Here is a 24,255-nt window from a genome sequence, read left to right as displayed (position 1 = left end):
TATCGCGCATTCACTTCAATGGGCTGCCCTATGTGCGTTTGTCACCCAATAGAAGCTAGTGCTCCTTTTTGGGTAACAAGCGTCATGCGATTTCTAAAGGCACATTTGGGTGTGCGATAATTGCAGCAAACTTGCACTACCGTCAGGGTACCGTTTAAAAAGGAAATGTGCCTTTAAAAATCGCATGGCCCAATTGTGAATGGGGTCTCACGGCTAGCAGAGAATCCGTGGGGCAGAAACCACAGATGCGTGCGGGTCGCTGCAGACGCTCAGCCTGGACAAAGCTGAGAGGAGCCGCGGCTGTCCGCAATAAATCCGCACGTCATGCGATTACAGATGACTGGCCCTGTACACAGACAGTTAGGCCGCGTACACACGCGGGGACTGTTCGCTCAACTTTGTTCGTCAAACAGTTTCAGCGGACAGTCCGCTCAAAATTAGCATGGACGGACTTGCCCACACACGGCGAACGAACAGTCCGCTGAAACCGTGCGCGATGACGTGAATGGCACGTACGACGGGACTAGAAAACAACGTCCTATACACTGCAATGCAACCTTCGGCGTGTAAATTCTTTCTGAGCATGCGCGAGACTTAGTTTGACGAACAAGCCTACACATGGGCGGACTGTCCGCTCAAACCAAGTTTCAGCGGACAGTTTTTCGGAATTTCCGAAAAATTTTGTTCGTCAGACTGTCCGCTGAAGCCCACACACGAGCGGACTGTCCGCCGAAACACTGTTCAGCGGACAAAGTTGAGCGAACAGTCCCCGCGTGTGTACGCGGCCTTACATAGTAAGTGAGGTAAAAAAAGACACAAGTCCATCCCATGTGTGTGATTATATGTCAGTATTACATTGTAAATCCCTGTATGTTGCGTTCAGGTGCTTATCTAATAGTTTCTTGAGCTTATCAATGCCCCTCGCTGAGACCACCGCCTGTGGAAGGGAATTCCACATCCTTGCTGCTCTTACAGTAAAGACCCCTTTACGTAGTTTAAGGTTAAACCTCTTTTCTTCAAATTTTAATGAGTGGCCACGTGTCTTGTTAAACTCCCTTCCACAAAAAAAGTTTTATCCCTATTGTGGGGTCACCAGTATGGTATTTATAAATTGAAATCATATCCCCTCTCAAGCGTCTCTTCTCCAGAGGGAATAAGTTCAGTGCTCGCAACCTTTCCTCATAACTAATATCCTCCAGACCCTTTATTAGCTTTGTTGCCCTTCTCTGTACTCGCTCCATTTCCAGTAGATCCTTCATGAGGACTGGTGCCCAGAACTGTACAGTATATTCCAGGTGTGGCCAGACCAGAGTCTTGTAGAGCGGGAGAATTATCGTTTTATCTCTGGAGTTGATCCCCTTTTTAATGCATGCCAATATTCTGTTTGCTTTGTTAGCAGCAGCTTAGCATTACATGCCATTGCTGAGCCTGTCCTCTACTAGGACCCCCAGGTCCTTCTCCATCCTAGATTCCCCCAGTGGTTCTCCCCCCAGGGTATAGATTGCATTCATATTTTTGCCACCCAAATGCATTATTTTACATTTTTCTACATTGAACCTCATTTGCCATGCAGTTGCCACTCCATTAATTTGTTCAGATCTTTTTGCAAGGTTTCCACATCCTGCGGAGAAGTTATTGCCAGTATCGTCCGCAAATACAGATATTGAACTGTTTACCCCATCCTCCAGGTCGTTTATGAACAAATTAAATAGGATTGGTCCCAGCACAGAACCCTGGGGGACCCCACTACCCACTCCGGACCATTTTGAGTACTCCCCATTTATCACCGCCCTCTGAACTCGGCCTTGTAGCCAGATTTTAATCCATGTACTCACCCTATGGTTCGTGCCAACGGACCTTATTTTGTACAGTAATCATTTATGGGGAACTGTTTCAAATGCTTTTGCCAAATCCAGATACAACACATCTACGGGCTTTCCTTTATCTAGATAGCAACTCACCTCCTCATAGAAGGTTAATAGATTGGTTTGGCAAGAATGATTCTTCATGAATCCATGCGGATTACTGTTTATGATACCGTTATCATTACTAAACTCTTGTATACGGTCCCTTATCATCCCCTCCAAGAGTTTACATACTATTGATGTTAGGCTAACTGGTCTGTAATTCCCAGGGATGTATTTTGTCCTTTTTAAATATTGGTGCTACATTGGCTTTTATCCAATCAGCTGGTACCATTCCAGTCAGTAGACTGTCAGTAAAAATTAGGAACAATGGTCTGGCAATTACTTGACTGAGTTCCCTAAGTACCCTCGGGTGCAAGTCATCATGATCCATCGTCTGTCCCTAACCGCAGGTCATCGCTGGATGATCGCATACATGTGGATAGCAGCAGCTCCTGTCATTGTCATAACTAAGGTTGGGCTTAGGTGTGTTTGCAACTCCACATGATTGAGCCCGCCTGGAAGCTGACACTCCGCAGCGCTAATTACAGGCAGTGAGACATTTCCGGATCCGCGGCTGCAAAGAACGGGAAATGTCTCACTGCCTGTAAATAGTGCTGTGCAGTGTCAGCTTCCTGTTGGGCTCAGGCACGTGGAGCTGCGACGCGCCTAAGCTCATCCTTGTTTAGCACATGCCTGCTGAGCGGTGCGTTTTGGTTTGTGTTTGACGAGGAGCCCTTTTTGTGTCTCGTTTTTGTTACTACAAATGTGACCGCCCCATAGTAGCTTTACTGCTACAGGGCAGCCACACTGCGCAGAATCACAAATCTATACGTTATTCTGCTCTTCTGGTAGGGGGCATTGCGCTTTTGCTGAGATTAAAGAGCTGTTCCGCCCAAAAAAACAAAAATTAAAAGCCAACAGCTACACATACTGCAGCTGCTGTCTTTTAACAATAAGACACTTACCTGTCTTGGAGTCCAGCGATGTTGGCACCGCAGCTGATGTTTACATCAGCTGTTGGGTGCTGCCGCCGTCATTGTGAGTAAAGGCTATACTGCCGGGAATCCTATTGCGCATGTGTGAGGCCCCGCTCCTCTCTCCTACTGGCCCGGCAACAGGGAAAGGAGGAGGGAGCCCTGCGGTGATGTCACGGGCCACAGCCCGGACTCTCGGAAGTGGGAACGGTATACCTGACCTGTCCACCCTTCCCCTGAAAGGTGTCAATTGTGGCACCAGAGGGGGAGAGGAGACAAATGAGTGGAAGTTCCACTTATGGGTGGAATTCCGCTTTTAACTGCTTCCGGACTGTCCATCGTACATATACTGCGGTAGGTCGACCCGCCTGTGCAAAATCATGTACCTGTACGTGATTTTGTGCACACAGTGCAAGGGGGTGGGCCTGCCACTCCCACAGTGGGAGCCAATCAGCGGGTCAGGCGGCCATGATGGCTGCCGCAACCCACCGATCGTTCACAGGAGACACAGAGCAGTTGTGCGCCCATGGTGTGCAAAGGAAAAGGAAAGTTCCGCTATTTCTATTCCTCCCTATTTTTTTTTTTTTCAGGGAGTGGGTATTTATTTCTGGCACGTATCTGCTCCCACTTCTCCTTGGCTTGCCTAGCCGATCTAAGTGGAAGTTCATCCTCAACCTCCTAGGACATGTCAGAGGTCCCAGGGGGCTGCGGGTCCATTCACAAAGCGCATGGTAACTCATGCATGTGCAATGGGGAACTGGCTGTGAAGCCGCATGAAGTCACAACCAGCCTCCAACATCCAAGATGGCAGCACCGGAGACCTGAAGACTGGTGAAGAGCCAGCCTGGCCGAGGACAGCTCTGGATCCCTGGACTGTTAAAGAGGAGGGCCACCTGAAAAAAAAAATATTAAAAGCCAGCAGCTACAAATACTGCAGCTGCTGACTTTTAATAAATGGACACTTACCTGTCCCAGGGTCCAGCGATGTCGGCAGCAGATGACAAGCAATCGCTCATCTCTCGGCTTCCCCCACCGCCATCCTCTGTCAGGGAATCGGGAAGTGAAGCGTTGCGGCTTCACTGCCCGGTTCCCTACAGTGCATGCGCGAGTTGCACTGCGCAGCTTCACTGGTCCCTGCTGTGTCCTGGGAACTGTGTTTCCCAGAACACAACGGGGGGGCTGGGCGGGGCATTTGCGGCTAGCTATTCCCGGCAGTGGGTGCAGATACCTGTATTATACAGGTATCTTCACCCCCCCCCCCCCCCCCAAAGGTGCCATTTGTGGCATCGGAGGGTGGGAGGGTTCCGATGAGTGGAACTTCCACTTGAGGGTGGAGGTCCCGCTTTAAATGCATTTTTATGAATTCATCCGCTTCAGAAAATGTAGCCGATGACTTATTTTTTTCCAGACTGAAGATCCTTTGGCTCAGCACCAGGTATATCCACTTGCGCTCACTTCATCTGAAATTCATAGCATGAGTGATTTCTTGGCTGTCCTGAGCGTTCACATTCATTGACCGAGGCTTGAAAAAAAAAATATGAGCTTTTCAGGTGGTCAGACCATTTGTTTGTATCGGACTGTCCTCTGATGTCTATGGCCAGCTCAACCAGCACCCGGATTTTCAGCACATTTTTATTTTAATGATTATTTTGTGATGTAATTTGGAATTGTGATCTTAGTAACCAGTAGCAGCTTCTTATTTTCCAATTATGTTGTTGTGTATTCTTTGTACCATTGCTTAGTTTCGTATACAAATGACATGTCTCCACATAGAGGCCTGTGCACCTAAATTAGAATCTGTATTGGTTGGTCATATTGTGACTTTCACAAATGTGTGAGCTGTGTCTCGTCCACATCAACAAATTAAAGGGGATTTTTTTTTATTTTTTTTTATCTGAGTTATCTTGAAATTTGTGAATGCGTAATTGTGAATATTTTTTAGTAGCTGTGCTGTAAAACAAGGAAGTACACTTGTGTGTCGGCGTGACTTTTATTTTTGTTTGTTTGTTAACAGGAAATAACTTTGTAGACATCAGCATGAAAAAATCCAGATTATAGTGTAACATTGTAGCAAAGTGATTTCCCCTGCAGTTATGAAGCAGCTGTTGTGACTTTCGGCTTCTTTTATTTAACTGGAGAATTTGGACTTTTTGAGTCCTAAAGTGTTTTTTTTTTCTTTTTCTATGCTGGAGAGGTGGGTAAAAATGTGAATAATGTTCTATAGCAAAGAGGCAGGCTTGAGGAACGGGTTTGTACACGTACATTCTCTCACTATACGTCACAATGACTTCGAACAGACTACAAGGCTTAACTACAGATGCCTGTAAGTGACATTATATTATGTGCACATTAATTATTATACTTTATGGTAACTTTTGCTTGTTTTTAATGTTGTTGTTGTTCTTCTGCTTGTCATGTCTACTGCTTTTATTCAGAAATGTGTGACTACTGAACTGTGACACTCAGTGCTCATCCAGGCTCCTGAGTTTAAGAAAGGGCTGCGTTGCTCTCTTGGAGTCTTGCCTTGTACACACAGTCGGACATTCCAACCACAATATCCGATAGATTTTTGTCCTAAACTGGTGGTGCATACACACAGTTGGATAAAGTTGTCGGAAAATCCGATTGTTCGGAACGTGAGGACATTTGTTCGTTATGAAGGGACTACGTTCAGGCTAGTAGCCAATCGTTTTGGTCTCGTAATTTGATCTGAGCACGTGTGGCACTTTGTCCGATCAGAATCCTCTGCAAACGATTAGAAAAAAAGTCAGATCTGATTTTTTTTTTTTGTCGGAAAATTTGAGATCCTGCTCTCAAATTTTTCCCGTCGGAATTTCCGACAGAAAAAAACGATAGAGCCCACACACGATCGGGTTTACGGACAATATAATCGGATCGGACCTTTTCCGTCGGAATTTCAGACCACGTGTACAAGGCATTACTATGGTTGTCAGTCCTGTCCCAGAGAAATGCCAACTGGAATTTGGTTGCTGTCAGCAACACAGAAAGTTCTTCAGAAATTAGAGCTGTGATATTAACAGAGGTTTTCTTTTCCAGGGGGATGAGCGCTTTGGTCTATCGCTGCATCAGATGCTATGGAGGAGCCAGCATGGACAATGGCTGTAGCTGAATAAACCTAACATGGGTTTGCGATTAATTGCCGGGGTTTTCCATCTCCCCACAGCGGTCCTTTATGGCTCCTTGTCATTTTTCATTTCCGTCCTGCACAATGTTTTCCTTTTGTATTATGTGGACACTTTTGTTTCGGTTTACAAGATCGACAAGTTGTCTTTCTGGATTGGAGAGGTAAGCTGTGATGATGCACTATTGTGTTTATTGCATAGCAGTGGAGAGAGAAATATTTTGCAAAAACTCATAGCAAATTTTTCAGAAGTTAAAGCAGGAGCTTCACCCTAAGCCTAGTACACACGATTTTATATTTATTTTTTCAACCCAGCGGGCTGAATGGAAAATAACTAGCTCAGGAGGAGCCAATGTACTAACTATGCAATGTTAGTACAGCGATCTCCCCTACTGAGCTATTGTGCTGTGACGGAGATAGCCCCCCCTGTCAGAATAACTGGTCAGAACTCTCAGCCATTGGCTGAGAGCACTGATCAGATGCCAATCAGCAGACCCTCTTCAGTCATGAGTGGCTGCCATACACATTGTCAGTCAGTTTCTGTTGTACCAGCCGATGCCACCCAATATTCAGCTTGTGTGTAGGGCCATTAAGGCCTGGTTCACACTTGCTTTTGATACATTTCTGCAGCGTTTTTTGCGGTCCATTTTTGTACATGCTTTTTTCTAATGATTTTTGATGCATTTTGCATTTTTTATGTTTTTGTTGTTGGGCAGATTAAAAAAACGCATAAAAAAATGCACTACATGCATTTCCATAGTGTGTCAATTGAAGTCTATTGAACCAAAATGCACTGTGTTGCATTTGACAAAGTCCTTGGACCTTTTAAAAAATGCAGCCGCTGGAAAAAAAGCATAGATGTGATTTCCCATTTCCCATAGGAAACCATGTTAAATGGCCTGTAGTGCATATCTGCAAAAAACAAAGTCCACTAAAAACGGACAGGTTTGAACCAGGCCTTCTGCTTTTTGTAAACCCCCCAAACCCCCCCCCCCCCCAAAAAAAAAAATATTTTTGGTATTTTTTTGGGGGGCAGGTACTTAATTTTGGCAGATACCTTCTCCCAGCGAAAGTTTGGTCCTTGTACTTTGATAAATGAGATCAGGCCCTGTTTTAAGCCTGGTTCACACCTATGCAGTTTTGGGGCTTTTTGTGGTGCATTTCTGCACACACATTTTTTTTATTTTTTTTACCTATTTTTCATGCTTTTTGTGGTGCGTTTGCATTTCTTGACGTTTTTTGGGGCAAATTTGTTGTTGGGCAGATTAAAAAAGCAAAACGTGTCATAAATGCATCAAAGAGACACACTTTTATTATTTTACAGGATTTATATAGCTACATGCTTTTCTGCAGCGTTTCTATTGAACCAAAAACGCATCGTTGTGCATTTAAAAAAGTCCCTGACCCTTTCCAAAAATGCTGAAAAAAAGCATGGATGTGAACGTGTCCCATAGGAAACCATCTGTAATGGACTGTAGTGCATTTCTGCTAAAAGCACAAAAAAAATGCATAGGTTTGAACCGAGCATTAGGCCTGCTTAGAATGTTTGTTTTCACATGACTGTTACCAAAATATTTTTGGATTTTGTTAAGCAACAATCAAGACTGTTGGAATGATTGCAGCTCTTGTGGCTAGGAAAATCGTTCAGGGCTCATTCACATTATGTGCACAGACTTGCGTTTTTCTGCACTAGAATATTGCAGGTCTTTGTAAGGCTTCATGTACACTGCTGCTGGTAAACGCACGTTTTGGAGCAGTTGGGCATTTTTTTTCTACTGCTCCTGAACTCTTTTCTATGTTATCTTATCAGTGCATGTACACAGGGCTGTTTTATAGTAGTTTCTAAGCAGTTGAGTTTAGAGGTCTTTTTTGGAAAGCACAAAAATTAGTTCAGGCTCTGCGTTTAGAGGCATTTCAAGAGCCAGGTGCAGTAACTCGCGGTTTGCCGTGTTTCGTAAATAGGCGTTTTTCATTTTTGGCTATTTTGGAAAAAAAAAATTTTTTTATGCAATTCTGGAAGAACTCATACGTCTATTTCCCAAAGACAACCTCTGGATATGACGCTGAGCTAGTGCACTCAACCTCTTTGGTTGACCATGGCGAGGTCTGTTCTGAGTGGAACCTGTCCGGTTAAACTGCTGTATGGTCTTGGCCACTGTGATGCAGCTCAGTTTCAGGGCCTTGGCAATCTTCTTATAGCCTAAGCCAGTGATGGCGAATCTTGGCACCCCAGATGTTTTGGAACTACATTTCCCATGATGCTCATGCACTCTGCAGTGTAATTGAGCATCATGGGAAATCGAGTTCCAAAACATCTGGAGTGCCAAGGTTCGCCATCACTGGCCTAGGCCATCTTTATGTAGAGCAACAATTCTTTTTTTCAGAGCTCTTTGTCATGAGATGCCATGTTGAACTTCCAGTGACCAGTATGAGAGAGTGAGAGTGATTACACCAAATTTAACACACCTGTTCCCCATTCACACCTGAGACCTCATAACACTAACGAGTCACATGACACTGAGGGGGGGGAAATGGCTAATTGGGCCCAATTTGGACATTTTCACTTACCGGTTTACTCACTTTTTTTTTTTTGCCAGCGGTTTAGACATTAGGCTGTGTTGAGTTATTTTGAGGGGACAGCAAATTTACACTGTTATACAAGCTGTACACTCACTACTTTACATTGTGGCAAAGTGACATTTATTCAGTTTTGTCACATGAAAAGCTATAATAATATTTACAAAAATGTGAGGGGCGTATTTTTGTGAGATACTGTATATACAGTGCTCAGCATAAATGAGTACACTCCTTTGAAAACTAAGATTTTAATCAATCTCTCGATGAACACAAGCAATTTCCAAAATTTTGACAAAACTGAGTTTTATAGAACATTGGTTTAGCTGATTATATGCGATTAGAAACCTGCTGCCACAAATGCAGGTAAAGTGAACAGGTGTTCCAAAAGTTCATAAATTGGTGTTCCAACAATTCACATATTTGTATAAAAATGAGTAGGTATTCCAACTTCCCACTTGCAATTCATATAAAATTGTCCTTGTGCAATAAAAAAAATCCAAGATGCAAATGCATCACCACCAAGCTTAAGGGCCGGTTCACACAGCGGGCGATGCGAGGCGACACGACTCGCCTCGCCTCGCTCCCGCAAGTCGCCCCCGTTCTGTACAATGGAACCGCTCTGAGAGGAGCGACTCGAGTCGCTCCGACTCAGAAAAAAGGTTCCTGTACTACTTCTGGGCGACTTCGGGGGCGACTTGCATTGACTTCTATACAGAAGTCATCTGCAAGTCGCCGCTGAGGTCGCGGCGAGGCAAGTCGGAGACGCCTCGCCGCGCCTGCAGTGTGAACCGGCCCTTATAGGTAAGGATTGTCCGCTTATCAAATAAAATGATCCCATAAAGAGATTGTATGCATGTCTCCTCTGAAGATAGGTAATCTGACGGCTCCAAGGAGTAGATCCAGGCTAATGTGTCTCCTTAGTCGCATATCTCACATAATGTGATGGGAGAAGCAATGGTAGAAAAAAAGCTCATAGTGCATTACTGCATAAAAAAACTTTTTAATAAAAAGCAAAAAATGCACTTACATCAAAGTAGTATGAATTGGACAGTTTAAAAATATGTCCTGTACAGCCGCCTGCAGAACAGTTCCGCACGTGTTGACGTCACAATGCTATCTCCGAACCGACTCTTTTCCTCTCAGGAGGCATCGACTGGGAATGGAGGCCCAAAATTACTGAAATGCACAAAAATATCCGCCTAGACAATGCCAGGGTCCATTCTGAAAAAGAAGATTACTGGGACTCTGTACTCCCATTCCCAGACGATGCCTACTGAGAAGAAACATGTTGGGTCGGAGATAGTGACGTGATGTCAACATGTGTGGACTGTTCTGCAGTCGGCTGTACAGGACTTATGTTTATTCTGCCCAATTCATACTACTTTGATGTAAGTGCATTTTTGCCTTTTATTAAACCATTTTTATGCAATGATGCACCATGAGCCTTTTCTCCATTGCTTCTTCCATCACATTATGTGAGATATGTGACTAAGGGGACACATTAGCCTGGAGCCGGAATACCTACTCATTTTATACAAATATGTGAATTGTTGGAACACTAATTTATGATTTTTTGGAACACTTGTTGACTTTACCGGCACTTGTGGCAGCAGGTTTCTAATCGCAATTTTTTTTTTCATATGTTTGTATGATTTATCATATAATATATACAATTGTCATGGTCACATATTTTAAAGTGATATATTTTTTATTATTCATTTCCATTTATTTATTATTTCACTTAAAGCTATTTCTGTTATTGTTGTCACATTTAATTTAGGGACACCTTCACAGTCAGAAACCGCACATCTTATAGATATACACACTCATTTCTCCTCATTATTCAAGGAGTTTTTGATTGCAGCAGTTTCTGATTTCATATATTTCTGAGGTTAAGTGCACCCATTTAATATCATTTCCAGTTGTTGTGTGCAAAAGCATTGCAAAGAACAGGTGAGTATGATGTTCATCATTATTTAAAAAATAAAAAAGTTGTAGAATCGCTTTGGGCACAGTTTTCAGTCAGCATGAGAGCCCAGGGACCAACTGGAAGCTGACATGATATTCTGGATTGTACAGCAGACACAGGCAGGGGTGGTAGGGAGCGGGTTAGACGCAGGCAGGGGTGATAGGGAGGGGGTTAGAAGCAGGCAGGGCTGTTAGTGAGGGGGTTAGAGGCTGGTAGGGAGTGGATTAGATGTAGGGAGCGGGTTAGATGTAGGCAGGGCTGGTAGGGAGGGGGTTAGACGCAGGCGGGGGTGGTAGGACGGGGTTAGACACAGGAAGGGGTGGTAGGGGGGTTAGACACAGGCAGGGGTGGTGGAGATGGGATTAGTGGCACTGGCACTTACTTTCTCTAAGCATCAGCCATGCCTATAGTGATCCCTCTTTCATCATGGGGTCTCTGCTCAGCAGAAAGCTCGGGTGGGACCATTGTAGGGCCAGCCCTGGGCTCATGGTAATCTATCATTTCTTAAAATATTTTTGTACACTGACTACGTGGCAAAAGCCTTTTATTTATTTTCTTTTCTTTGTTTAAGAATGGTTTTGTTTTACTGTCTATATTCATAATGGTTTACTGTTCTTTATAGTCTTTTTTCCAAAGGTTTTATTGTAAATAATACAGGGGTGTGGACATTTAAAAAAAAAAAAAAAAACTACAAGGGATTAAATTGGGGGCCCCAATCTACTTGTCCTGAGGAAAAAATAATTTGAAACAAAACCATATTTAAATAAAGGTTTAACATTGCGCTGTTTATCTCGTCACCTCGCCTGTCTCCAGCACAGTACCTGGGGACTAGCAGGCAGGGGAGAGACCTTGCAGTGTGATGTGCATCAATTGGGTGCTCATCAGGAAAGGGTAGTGCCAGGCTCTCTTAACACTCAGTAGAAGCGCATCTGCTGAGCGCATAAATGAGGCGCCGGCCCCCAATGACAAAAATAAACAAAAAATGTTATGCCTTCAGGTTACCCACGCACATGGAAGCACTTGGGTGCTCAGTACAAGCGCATGCTGAGCAGCCAACTCAAACATTGATGTCTGCTCCATTAGGCTTCATTCACACCTGGGCATTTTGGGATTGTGGCAGAATGGCTGTGATTCTCCCTGCGATCTCAAAACGCGCTATTGCAATACGTAGGTTCAGGTGCCATTATTTTCATTGGTTTCTAAAACACATCACATGAAGCTTATCGCCTGAAAAATAAACTCCTGCTCCTTTTTGAGCGACAAACTTCAAGTGATGCAGTTTGCTGCCTAATGATTGTGGCAAAACCACACTGCGTTTTAGGTGTCATTTAAAATAATGGCACTTGAACCTGTGTTTTGGGATTGTAGTATGTTTTGAGATCACAGGCAGAATGGCAGCGATTCTGCCCTAATCCCAAAATGCCCAGGTGTGAATGGAGCCTTAAGCCCTGTACACACGATCAGAAAATCGTACAAAAAATACAGATTTCAGAGCGATGGTACGATAATCTGATCGTTAGTACAGAGCTTTTGAGAGCTGATCAGGACAGTTCATCCCATATTATTTGATCGGACATGCACACTTTTTTTTTTTTTTTTTTTTTTTTTTCATACATTTTTCGTTTATTCAGTACAGATGTCGTTTGAAAATGCAATACAAATACACTACAACACATCACTTCTACATTTTTTTGTGACTTTAGTAAACTCTTCAGGTTCGATTTGAGATGCAAAAAAACGCAGACGATCATTCATCTGATAATCTCATTGTGTGTATTGGGCATTAATGGGCATAAAAAAAGAGTAATTCCTGCTGCTTGCCTGTAGCAAGGCTAAATGTAAAAAAAAATACCTGACCTGTCCACAATACATTGATATTTTGTTTTTGGCCATCTAGTGCTTTGGATAATTTGTTTCTAATTACCCAAAGGCTCCAGTAGTTGGAATTTCCTGCCTCTGCTCCCAGCTCTGATCTGCTGACATTGGAGCGCAGTGCTTGTGTCTCACCTCTTCTTCTGCAGCATTCTTTGGCATCTTCTGCAATATAAATGAATAAAAGGAGAAGCCAGAGGCAAGGTTGTGATAACCTATTAGAAATGGCTGAAGGACCTTGAAACTTAGGTCTGGAGCCATCACTGGTGGAGTCCCTGAGATGCATGGCTAGTCCGTTCTTCAGCATCCGCCTAAAACTGAAATGTAATTTTGGTGATTTTGGCTTTCTGAAATGTTGACATATCTGCAAGCTTTTGGTTTAAGGTTTATTAGCTCAGTTTTGGCAACGTGTGGGTAAATTAGTATTCTGGGATACAGACTCTTTATACTTCTTGATAGTTTCTTTGAAGTTATGCCTGAGATAATGACTGACCTCTCAAGCAAGTGTTATGTTGTCAATAAGCATAGACTCCGCACCAGACTACTGAGAAGAGGCATATTAGTACTTTTTATTGTATGTAATTGTAGATAATCATTCATGGAGAATATGAAATGTACCACTGTATGAAATGAAGTGTAATCATCCAACCTGTTAACCTGTACTTGAAAATGATAGTATATAATGTTATTGGTATCTATGACCAATGTCCACATATTTCTTTGCTGTTTAATTGTGTGATGTTCACCCACCATAATCAAAGTTCTCTTCTTGTTACAGACTGTATTTTTAATATGGAACAGCTTGAACGACCCCTTGTTTGGGTGGTTAAGTGACCACATCTTTCTGAGCACAAAACAGTAAGTATGATAGCTTTCTAAAGAAAGTGCTAGTCAGGTTTTCCTTAATATTACATTTGGTAAATTACTTAAAAAAAATTAAATAAGTCAGCTGCTACAAATACTGCAGCTGCCGACTTTTAATAATCAGACACTTGCCTGTCCCGGGGTCCAGCCATGCGGGGGAACGAAGCTCCAGCCGGGCAAGCACTGAGCATGTATGAGCCGCGACTGGCTGGGTAATCATCTGTCACGTGACCCAGATGATTGCCGAGAGGGAGGGGGGAGAGGTGATCTCCCTTCCAGTGCTGCAGTGCGCTGGGAGGAAGTGGGAGCTGCTGGAGGGTATCCGCACCCACCCCCCCCCCCAAAAAAAAATGCCAAATGGCATGTCAGGGGGTCACCTTCCCTTAAAGAGGAAGTTCCATTTTTGGGTGGAACTCCGCTTTAAGAAATATATGTAAACACCTTTGTGGTCTGCGTCCCGTCAAAGTGTCGGTGTGATCAAACTATCTTTGATGGCAACTTACTTGCACATACATTAGAACTGCTATCATGGAGTAAGCTTCACGCTACTTGGACAAAGCTTACTTCCTATTTCATCTTTCTCTAGGGCCCCTTTTACACGGCTGTACGATCAGGCCAGACCACCCCTTTTTTCTTACCCGAGCCTGATCCTATTCAGCGATGTGCACGAGCACAGCGGTTCCAGCTGCTGTCTCTCTCCTCATTGGACAGATTGATAGCAGCAGGAGCCATTGAGTCCCACTGCTATCAATCAAAAGCTGTGTCAATGGATGCAGCAGCGGGACACGGGAGCGAGTTTGCATGGGTGCTCCAATGGAACGCAGCTTTCTGTGGGGGCCCCCAATGAAGAGGAGGGGCATGGAGCACCAGTGGGGGACCTCAGAAGAGGAGAATCGGCCTGCTCTGGGCAAAACCATTCCACAGAGCAGGGAAGTATAGACATGTTTTTTATTTTTAAAAAATCACTTGGGCTTTTTAGGCACCAGGTATCAAACAAATGACAACCACATATCAACATACACATTTTTATTTTTGCATATTCTAAGAGTGTAGAGAGCTGGATATTTGTTTTGGGTACACCTATATTAATGACTTAGAATCCCCTTTTCCACCTTTTTTTTAATAGGTGTTTTATGTACAAAAAATATTTTTTATATTATGCAAAAATGTGTATGTTAATGTGTGTTTTGTATTTGTTTGATACCTGGTGCCCATGTGCTTAAGTGTTTTTGTGACTTTAAAGTAGGATGCCCCTAAAAATAAAAAATAAATTAAAAGTCAGCAGCTACAAATACTGCAGCTGCTGACTTTTAATAATCGGACACCTACCTGTCCCAGGGTCCAGCGATGCGGGGGGACGAAGCCCCCCCCCTCGTTCCCCGCTCCGCTCACGGCGCCGTCATTCGTACTGTGGGCACATGCGTGAGCGGGGCAGGGTGCCGTGATACGCCGCACAGTCATCTGGGACACGTGACAGGTCCCAGATGACTATGCGACGCGAGGGGAAGTGACGTCACCAGCCCGGGCAAGGAAGAAGGCAGACTATGAGGGACCCCCTAGCAACAGATATTTAGAGGTGGGTAAAAAAAAAATTCCAATTATTTTTTTATTTTTATTTTTTTAAAGATTTTTAATCACTTTATTTTTTGGTGGCAACACCACTTTAACTAATAATAGGGTGTGGCACCTTCTATAACACCCACAATTTGGACCATTACTTGTTACTGGGTTCAACTACTGTTATAAGACCCGACTGCTGTGAAGCTGTATGGCCACAGAGTGTTACTGGTCTGGGGTGGGATTGAGGAGAGCAAAAATACATTTTATTGCTGGGCATAGGCAATATAAATATAACTTTACTGGGCTGGATACAGGTTCATTTTTTCCTAAAATAAAATAAAAATGTTATACTTTCCTGCTCTGTGCAATGGTGTTTCACAATGGGGCCCCAAACCTCCTCTTTTGGGGTCCCCCACAGACACACCAGGTTCCTCTTCTGCGTGTGCCACCATAGGAAGCCACTTCCTATGATGACACACATGCTCACAGTCCAATGACACAAACACCACTACTGTAAGGTAAAATAAAAACCTTATGTGTTTAGAACCACTTTAACTTAGGCCAAAGCTTGTTTAGCTGTACTGCTCCTGTGGATCACAGGACTGCAGTTCATTCTGCACTCTGCTAAAGCCCTCTGTCAGCTGATGTCACAGAGCCAGTTCCGGCTGGGAAAAGATCACAACTATATGTTCAGGATCCACCCGGGAGCCTGGACCAGCACCTGGTTAAGCTTCTCAGCAAGCTGCTGCAAGCCTGAGCCAGCCCCTCCTGCCCCCTCCACAGCCTAGCACACTAGTGAGCGCTAAAGGGACAGAGCAGAGAGCTGGTGACTAGTCCCGGCTCTTCGCTCAGAGCAGGGGGAGAACTGAGCAATTAGCGGTGTTTGATCGCTCAGTTCTCAGTGTTAGAGACAGCAGGGGACAGATGCAGCATCGCATTGATACTACATCCACCTAGGCGAGTGATTTTAAAACAAAAATGACCATATTTTTATTTTACATTTGGTTCAATAACTGTTAAGTTCCTATTCTTTACAAAGCATTTGGTGACCATATGGAATCCCTGTCACTGGTCTCCTCCCCTGCTAGATATGAGTGTGTAAATCTGAATTGGGGTGGACACAGATGCATAGTTTGCCTTGGTGCCAATTACTGACATTAAACTGTAGGGATGGGGTTTAACTAAAGCCTTTATCTTGATGTTGACATAAAGCATATTTATCAGTGCTGTTGGAGTTGGTAAGTAAAGAGTTTTAAAATAATTGAAACTTTTGCTATAGAAAATTCTCTCTAGATTCCCTTCAGTAATAACCACATAGCACGGGGTTTTCTTTAAAAGACAGACATGGTAACTGAGTTTTCTTGTTACAGGTCCAATGTTGATATCTCAACTCCTGAGGTGGTGCTGAAGAGGCTCAAGGCTTTGGGAAAAAATGGACCATTGTTTGCACTCTCATTCCTGGCTTTCTGGGTGTCTTGGGCTCACCCTGGTTTACAGTTCCTCATCTGTCTCTGCCTGTATGACAGCTTCCTCACTATGGTCGATCTCAACCACAATGCCTTGCTGGCAGACCTAGCTGTCTCAGCTGTGGAGAGGACTAGACTGAATTTCCATTGTTCTCTGTTTAGTGCTATTGGTTCTCTGTCAGTTTTTGCCTCTTACACTGTGTGGAATAAGGAAGACTTTTTCTCTTTTCGGATATTTTGTGTGATCTTGGCAGCAGTTTCTGCTTTTGGATTTACAGTGTCAACATGGCTGCTTAGACAGCGCTTCCAGACAGGAGGCAGTACTGTCAGTGACCAGGATATACTGAAAGAGTAAGTGACATCTTGTAATCAAAGGCTTGTAGAAACTACAAAATATGATTGAAAAGCCACATTAGGTATGGTGCTGTACACTCTATGGCCAAAAGTAAGTGAACACCCCTCCAAATTACTTGGGTCAGGTGTTTTCAGGGAAAGGTACCGTTGACTCTGAAAAAATCAATACCTATCAAGCACCTATGCTTAGTGACTATAAAAAGATATACAGCAGCTAAAATGTACACATATATATAACAATAACTGTATGTAAATCAAAATGCATTCTAAATCGCAGCCCTCTAGCCAAAAAATTATTTATAGCAATTTTCTAAATTTTATAATGTCCCATGCAGTGCAACTTTAGTGTAAAAGTCCATTCACCTAACCTGTATTGCATACAACCTAACCTGTATAGACAATCTATACTCTGTAAACTGCCTTTACTCAATAAAACACCTCGTTATTTGTATAAAAAAATAAAAATAAATAAAGAAAAAAAGTCCATTCACCTGTAATGATATTCAGTAAGCGTCTCTTGCAATTTTCCTCTTGCTTGTGCAATGACTAATAATGTTCAAAAGTGCTCCATGCAGATTGTGCAAACCAAATTCTTAAACCATAAGGAATCTTTCACACGGGGCGGATCCATGATGATCCGCCTCCTGGACATCCGCTTGCTCAGCGGGGATCGCTCCGCCGATCCCCGCTGAGCAGGAAGATGACAGGTCTGTCTCTGCACACTGTGCAGGGACGGACCTGTCAGTGCACCGCTCTCCCCTATGGGAGATCGAGTGACGACGAACCGCAGAGTCCGTCGTCACCTGATCTGATCTGCAGACGGATGGAAAAGTAGGTTTTTCCTCCGTCACACTTTTTGGGATCGGAGCGGGTCAGATGTCAGCGGACCCGACGCTCCATAGACCTCTATGGAGCATCCGTTCAGGTCCGCCTAAAAAACTGACAGGCGGACCTGAATGGATCGTTCATCTGAAAGAGGCCTAAAGTGCTCCTTTGCTGAACTTCACCTCGATGGGCCACCACCACATATTAAAACTCACCAGACGGAATTGACCCCCTGTTAGAGTGGGTCAGTCAATGCTTTCCCCCCAAAAGGTTCATCATTCAAGGTAGCAGTACTTCTTCCTCACAACTCTGTCTGGGTTATCAGAAAATCACCTGTCCCACGGTCTCCCTGTGTCCTCCCTCGGTGGCGCCGGCATCTCTACTATGGACACCCGGCAGTGACAATTTGTGGTGCCGTCCGGGTGCCCACTGTGCATGCGCGGGTGGTACCTGTCAAGTGGGAGCAGGTACCTGTCAAATCCTAAAATGTGTGGAAAACCCCCCAGAAGAATGGAGATTGTTATAGCCTCAAAACAGGGTCAACTTCATGCATGAAATGGCATGCCTGGCAAGCTCATATAGGTGTGATAGTCAGGTGTTCACAAACTGTTGGCCATATATTGTATGTAAATTTGAGTTGGATGGAAAAACATTTACTGATTCAACTCTCAGCCAATAGCACACACTATTTGCTGATGGAGCTTTACTGTATTATGCTTGAATGTGAAGCAATGGAACCTTGTTTCTTATCTTCCACACTTGAATGAAGTGTAGATAGACTACAGCTCTATTGGCTGAAGACAGAAAGCAACAATGCCTGGGTGGCACCACATACAGTCACCTGGTCACTGGAGATTTTTACCGACATTCCAAAGGCATATCTCCATTCTCCGTTGGGCCTTTTCTTTGGCTTTCTGAGGTCTGATTTAGCTGCTATTTATTTAGATGTCATAAGAGAATGAAATGCTTTTCTAAAAAGATTAGGATTTCTGCACACACCTGAAGGCCATAGGTAAACTTGATCCAGCTAAATTTAAATAAATGTTTTGGCTTGGATTCCCATAGCAATGACCTTTTGTTCCTAAAATATGTTTATTATCTGCCTAGGTGACGTACTTATCCTTTCTTCTCGGCTTCACTATACGTAATTCTTTCTCAAGTGTCACCTTTTAGAGAGTTCTTTAGCAGTTTAAGTAGGGAGTGGTGTGTCATTCTGAGCAACGTGAAGGTTTCTTAACCTGTCAACCTTGCAAAATATCTTAAAGTCACACCAAATTCCCCTTTAAAAATATATATTTTTCAAAAAAGAATAAAAAGTACCTTCTATTGCTCTGTCTCCAACTCCATCATCTTCTTTTTTATTTATGTTTTGCCGCTGTGAAGACTTGCTTTCAGGCTGGATTCACACCTATGCATTTTTAGTGCTTTTTGCATTTTACAGATTTGCATTACAGTCCATTTAACATGGTTTCCTATGGAACGAACACCTTATGTAGTGCAAATCTGCAAAATGCAAAAAAGCACTAAAAATGCATAGGTGTGAATCCAGCCTAAGAAGATGGCTATGTTCATTCTCCATTGTCTTACTAAATGTAGGAGCACAGCCACCCTCTCTTGCTCTTGAGATGGACTAGAGACTATGGGATTTTGCATAGAGGAGGTAAAAGTAGAAGTTCGGGAGTTTGTGGAGGAGATTATGGAGAAGCAGAGAAATGGTGAGAAACCATTGCAGGAAAAATAGGAAACAGGGCCATTGGGTAGTGGACGTGTTGATTTATTTTTCAAGAAGGATATAGTGTAGTGTCACAATAAGTAGCGATCCACCGAAATTTTACCAAAAACAGAATGCAGATAAAAAAAAAATGTTCTGTCAATGGCACCAAAAACACACGTACCTCTAACAATAAGCATTGTGCCGATGAGGAAATTATTGATGTTTTCTCAGAAAGGACATAGATGGTACATTCCCCATATCTGCAAACACAGTATATTTAAGGCCCGTTTGCCACTCTGTCAGGAGTCTGCCTGCTCAGCAAGGTATCGCTAAGCAGGCGGATGACTGGTCCATGTTCTCTCGGCTTATGCAGAGCGGACACAGACACAGCCGTCTGTTTACACCTGAATGCCATCCAATCCGCTAGACGTAGATGGATGGGGAACAGATCCCCATCCCTCTGTTTTTAGTGGATTGATTTGGATGTTAGCAGGTGTAAATGTACGCATGTTCGTTTACTCCCACCGCTCCATAGTGAACAGTGGAGGGTCCAGTCAGGTCCTCCTGAAAAACAGACAGGTGGACCCGATTGATCCACTCGTGTGAAAGGAGCCATAGGTTCCCCATAAACTTTAGAGAGAGATGAAAGAAAACCAGAAATAAAAAAGAAACACAACAAAATGTGCTTTTTACAGCCTCTTTAGGATAATTTGTCTTTATGAAGTACTAAGTACCAAATTGACATGTACTCTTTAAGATGTGCCTTGTACCTACTCACATTGAGGACAGTTATTTTAATAGCTGCTTTAAAGTGAACCTGTGCCCACATAATACACTTTAAAATATTTACATATTCTGAATGAGCAGTAAAAGCACTTTAAAGCAAGTCCTCATTCATATCTGTAAGCATTGTGGAGAAAATCCATTTTCAAAGTTCACAGTGGTGTATGTGCTGATAGCGAGGGGGCACCAAAGCAAACATTCTGTTAGCTGGCTGGGTTAAGTTGAGGTTCTTTTTATAGGCGAAGTTCACCTTTGTGAAAAAAATTAATAACGCATATATTTTGCAGTAAAAAAAAAAGTGCATTTGTTTTTTGTTTTTTACAGGAGCCTGCAGAGCATTACACCTGCAAATAGTGGATTATGAGTACAATGTTGGGCTCCTGCAGACAAGCCATATAGCTTTCTGCCTGTACCTCCATTCGGGTTGTCAGTTTGAAGGCTGCAGGGCTTGCAATTGAACTACAAGGATGCTCATAATTTCCTTCCACAGTTCATTTAGAACTAATAGCAGTCTGCCGCAGTGGAAGATGGGACTTGTAGTTTTCCCATTCACAGACTGCCAAGAATGATTGACACAGCTATCTATACAGGTGGAGTAGTTTTCAAAATGTGACAGCAGTGCAAGTAGATTAACAGGTGGGGAAGGGGGGGGGGGGGGGGTTCTAGCAGCAGGAGACTGTTGAATAGGAGCACTATAAATATGGGTGTAACATGCTTCTAAGAGTAAACTACTTTGAGGCCAGGTTCAAACCAGCTGGAACCGGCTGTGGATCGCACAGGAGTGCTGTGCATCCTTGTTCCCCCTTTCAGGAATGAATCGGGCCAAATCTGTGCCTGAATTCAGCCCTGAAACTGAGCCAAAGACGTGCAGTGCGCTCCGCAGCTGCAACGGAGATATGTGAACCAGCTCCATAGGGATTCGGTCACATTTTCCTGCGATGTGAGGAAACCCGCATCTAGTTTGGATAGGTACATGTGGGGAAGACACTCTAATTTGCTTCCAGTGCTCACTCATCTCACACCAAGGAGTACCAGTACCAAGTTTTAAATACTTATGTTTAATAGCAACGCAATTTACAACAAAGACTCATTAAAAAATATTACTTTCCATGGGAGAAATGTAGCAATCTACATCTTGTAGGAGTGCCACCTTTTATAGGTTGGCGTTAGATGCTTTATTGTACACGAACTGCGAAGTATCAATTTTTCTCTCTTTATCTTCAGATTGTATGTGGAGGAATCCTCGGTTTCGCCTGAGAAAAATATAACCCTTCTAGAATACCTCAGACAGCTGTCCAGACAACGCAACTTCCTTTGGTTTGTCTGTATGAATCTGGTGCAGGTGAGAGTCCTCAATAGAAAAAGAATAAAGGTTTTTTGCCTTTGTAAATCTGTAGCCTATAGTAACAAGTTGGGTCTAGTTGTCACTTTACTAGTGCAAGTTAGAAAACTCAACAGAGAAGTGTTCCCTCTAGGTGATATCTGTGTAGATATGGGGCACAGGCTCAAACACTGTACTTGTTGAGCAGAATCCTGTTTGCTTTCGATCCGTTTCTGCAGTGCTTTTTTGCACGCGTGTTTTTGATGTGTTTTTCACATGTTTTTTAAGCGTTTTGCATTTTTTATGCTGCTTTTTTTTTATTTTATTTGCCCAATTTGTTGTTGGCCATTTTAAAAGGCAAAATGCCTTAAAAAGTCTGTTGAACTAAACTGCACTGTTTTGCATTTAAAAAAGTCAGCGACCCTTTCTAAAAACGCAACATAGATGTGAACGTGTTTAATTGGAAACCATGTTAAATGAACTGTAGTGCGTTTCTGTAAAAAGCACTAAATAACGCATAGGTGTGAACCACGGCTTAGTGTACACAAGATCCACTCTTGTTTGGAGTTCTGTAGAGCCTCCGAATAAACAGTCTGTGGGCTGAACAAGAAAATATAATATCCCTTCCTAAAATATTCCTTCATCCACACTTAACATCACGGATGGGCAAAACTCCACCTGCGGCCATTGTAATCATACAGCTGGCACTGTTGGCCGTCCAAATTCCCAAATGGTGCATACATCTGATTGAATGCAGGCGCTGTTTGGCCAACAGTCTTCTGCCATCAGTTTTGCAATCAAATGATGTCGGGTGAGCAGGTGCCAACAAGGCAACAATGGAGTCAACTTCAACTGGTTCATTGGGAACCGGCCGGGATTCATTCTGTGTGTGGCCAGCTTTGCTTTCAATGATCGGTGTATCTAGTGACTCTATAAAGTGTACCAAGTGACTCTATAATGGCACTTGTTGCTAAGTTTCTTCTTCTTTTTTTTTTTTTCCTTTACAGGTTTTTCACTGTCACTTTAACAGTAATTTCTTCCCCCTCTTCCTGGAGCATTTGTTGTCTGATAAAATCTCAGTTTCTACTGGATCTTTTCTGCTAGGTAATTTTCATCTCTTATTATATATACAGTGTGTGTGTGTGTGTATGTGTGTGTATGTGTGTGTGTGTGTGTATATATATATATATATATATATATATATATATATTACCAAAAGTATTGGGACACCTGCCTTTACACGTACATGAACTTTAATGGCATCCCAGTCTTAGCCCGTAGGGTTCAATATTGAGTTGGCCCACCCTTCATGCGCCCCAATACTTTTGGTAATATAGTGTATGTGTGTGTGTGTATATGTATATATATATATATATATATATATATATATATATATATATATATATATATATTAATCTCTCTCATCGAGAACAAGCCAAACAGCCATTATAATCAAAACACTGAGTCGCTTGCTTGCTCCCTTTCATTGGCTCAGTGGCCTTTCGATCGGCGGGTTAGCAAGGCAACCTAGCGTTTTCAAAAAGAGAAGTTGGAAATCAAGGCTTACATATTTCTCTCAGCATGAGTTTTCTATAAAGTGAATCTGTGGACACAGTATGTTTCTTTTGAGTGCTGTCAATAGCACTCTTATTTTTAACATTCTTTATTTTAATTTTGAAACGTTTCACAAGAACAATAAGACTTGGTATGTGGTCAATATTGGTCAATGCATATGGTCAATATTCACACAGTTCTTCATGTAATGGTGTAAAGGAAATTAAGAATCTTTGCATGAAGTGCATATCAACAGGGCCATCTTACTGAGTGAGTTTTGTCACAACCTTGCAGGGTGCGGCAGAGCTGAGGTGAGCTGGAAGGACTGCAGTCTGGTCTCTGCAATGACAAGTGGCAGTCATCAGCGTCAGTCACGGGAGTCGGGCAGCCGCTTCTGTTCTACTTCTGGCGGGCTGGCTGTCACTTCTCTCTCCTCTCCTTCTCTCTTCCCTGGGTGAACTGAATGTCGGTAGCTCCGCTTCCACGGTCTCCATGGCAGCAGGTTGGGTGCACAGTGAACTGTGCTGATCCTGCACTGCCACTCACCATTCCCAGTGGAGGATTCAGAGTGAACAGCACAGGAGCTCAGTGTGCTGAATAGCCCTGTAAACTGACCAATCCCTGATTCCTTGCTGTGCCCAGGCTAGGAACCCCACCCCCTGGTGGTGCTAGATACGTATATGTGTGTGTAGCTGCAGCAGGTGAAAACTGCAATTGGAGGAGACAAGGGGCTGTAAAATCGGTAAATCCACTGTCCAGAGACCCCCTTCCACATAACAAATGTCCTTCTCTGCTGCTCCGAGCCGGTTCACACTATGCAGTGTGGGAAACCACATGTGAGTTTGAACAGGAATCGCACCACATTCCTGTTCAAATCGCATGTAATTCTTCAGCAGTGCTATTTGAGGCATTTATTCTGTACTGCTCCTAATCCGACCAAATCCGCACCAAAATAGTGCAGGACCATTTTTTTGGCTGCACCAGAATCAGATCGCATTGGGTGTTCACCCACGCGATCCAATTCTGCAAATCACACTGAATTTTGCGAACCAATTTCAGATTATCTTTAACTTGACATACACACCTGCAGCTGTTCGCATGAACAGGGTGTGATTTGGATGTGCTGTGGAATCTGCACAGTATTTGTTGGGAATTCACAGTGAAAAAGTATGAATGCACTTAGTCTCTTAGGACTGATTCACACTGCAGCGATGCTGGAACCCTGTGAGTGCAGTGCGGGTTCCCGCATTGCATACAGCTCGCAGGCAGTTCACCCATGCAATCCAATTTTGGTGAAGGCCAAAAAAATTGGTGATTTGTGTGGTGTGAATCACATCTGATATCGGACAGAACAGCAGTGTGAACCAGCCCTA

The 24,255-nt window shown here is 43.3% G+C and overlaps 1 protein-coding gene across 3 annotated transcripts in view; it reads left to right on the top strand.

The window, feature by feature from the left end:
• Positions 1-24,255, top strand: part of SLC68A1 (solute carrier family 68 member 1) — a 38,998-nt gene that overhangs the window by 440 nt on the left and 14,303 nt on the right. Inside the window, exons 1-6 of one of the 3 annotated variants that reach the window (XM_077455311.1) lie at positions 5,056-5,075; positions 5,939-6,187; positions 13,220-13,299; positions 16,236-16,682; positions 21,232-21,349; positions 22,336-22,432. In XM_077455311.1, the coding sequence (XP_077311437.1) occupies positions 6,023-6,187; positions 13,220-13,299; positions 16,236-16,682; positions 21,232-21,349; positions 22,336-22,432 (907 nt within the window). In that variant the 5' untranslated portion in view covers positions 5,056-5,075; positions 5,939-6,022. Of the gene's footprint in view, positions 1-5,055; positions 5,205-5,938; positions 6,188-13,219; positions 13,300-16,235; positions 16,683-21,231; positions 21,350-22,335; positions 22,433-24,255 lie in introns of those variants that run through there. The other 2 variants (XM_077455310.1, XM_077455309.1) reach the window with 2 other exon arrangements.

This window comes from Lithobates pipiens, unplaced genomic scaffold (genome assembly GCF_037356315.1).
Source record: "Lithobates pipiens isolate NorthernLeopardFrog02 unplaced genomic scaffold, aLitPip1_a1.2 Scaffold_25, whole genome shotgun sequence".
NCBI lineage: Eukaryota > Metazoa > Chordata > Amphibia > Anura > Ranidae > Lithobates > Lithobates pipiens.
The sequence above is the reverse complement of the archived record's forward strand: the minus strand, read 5'-3'. Positions and strand labels throughout refer to the sequence as shown.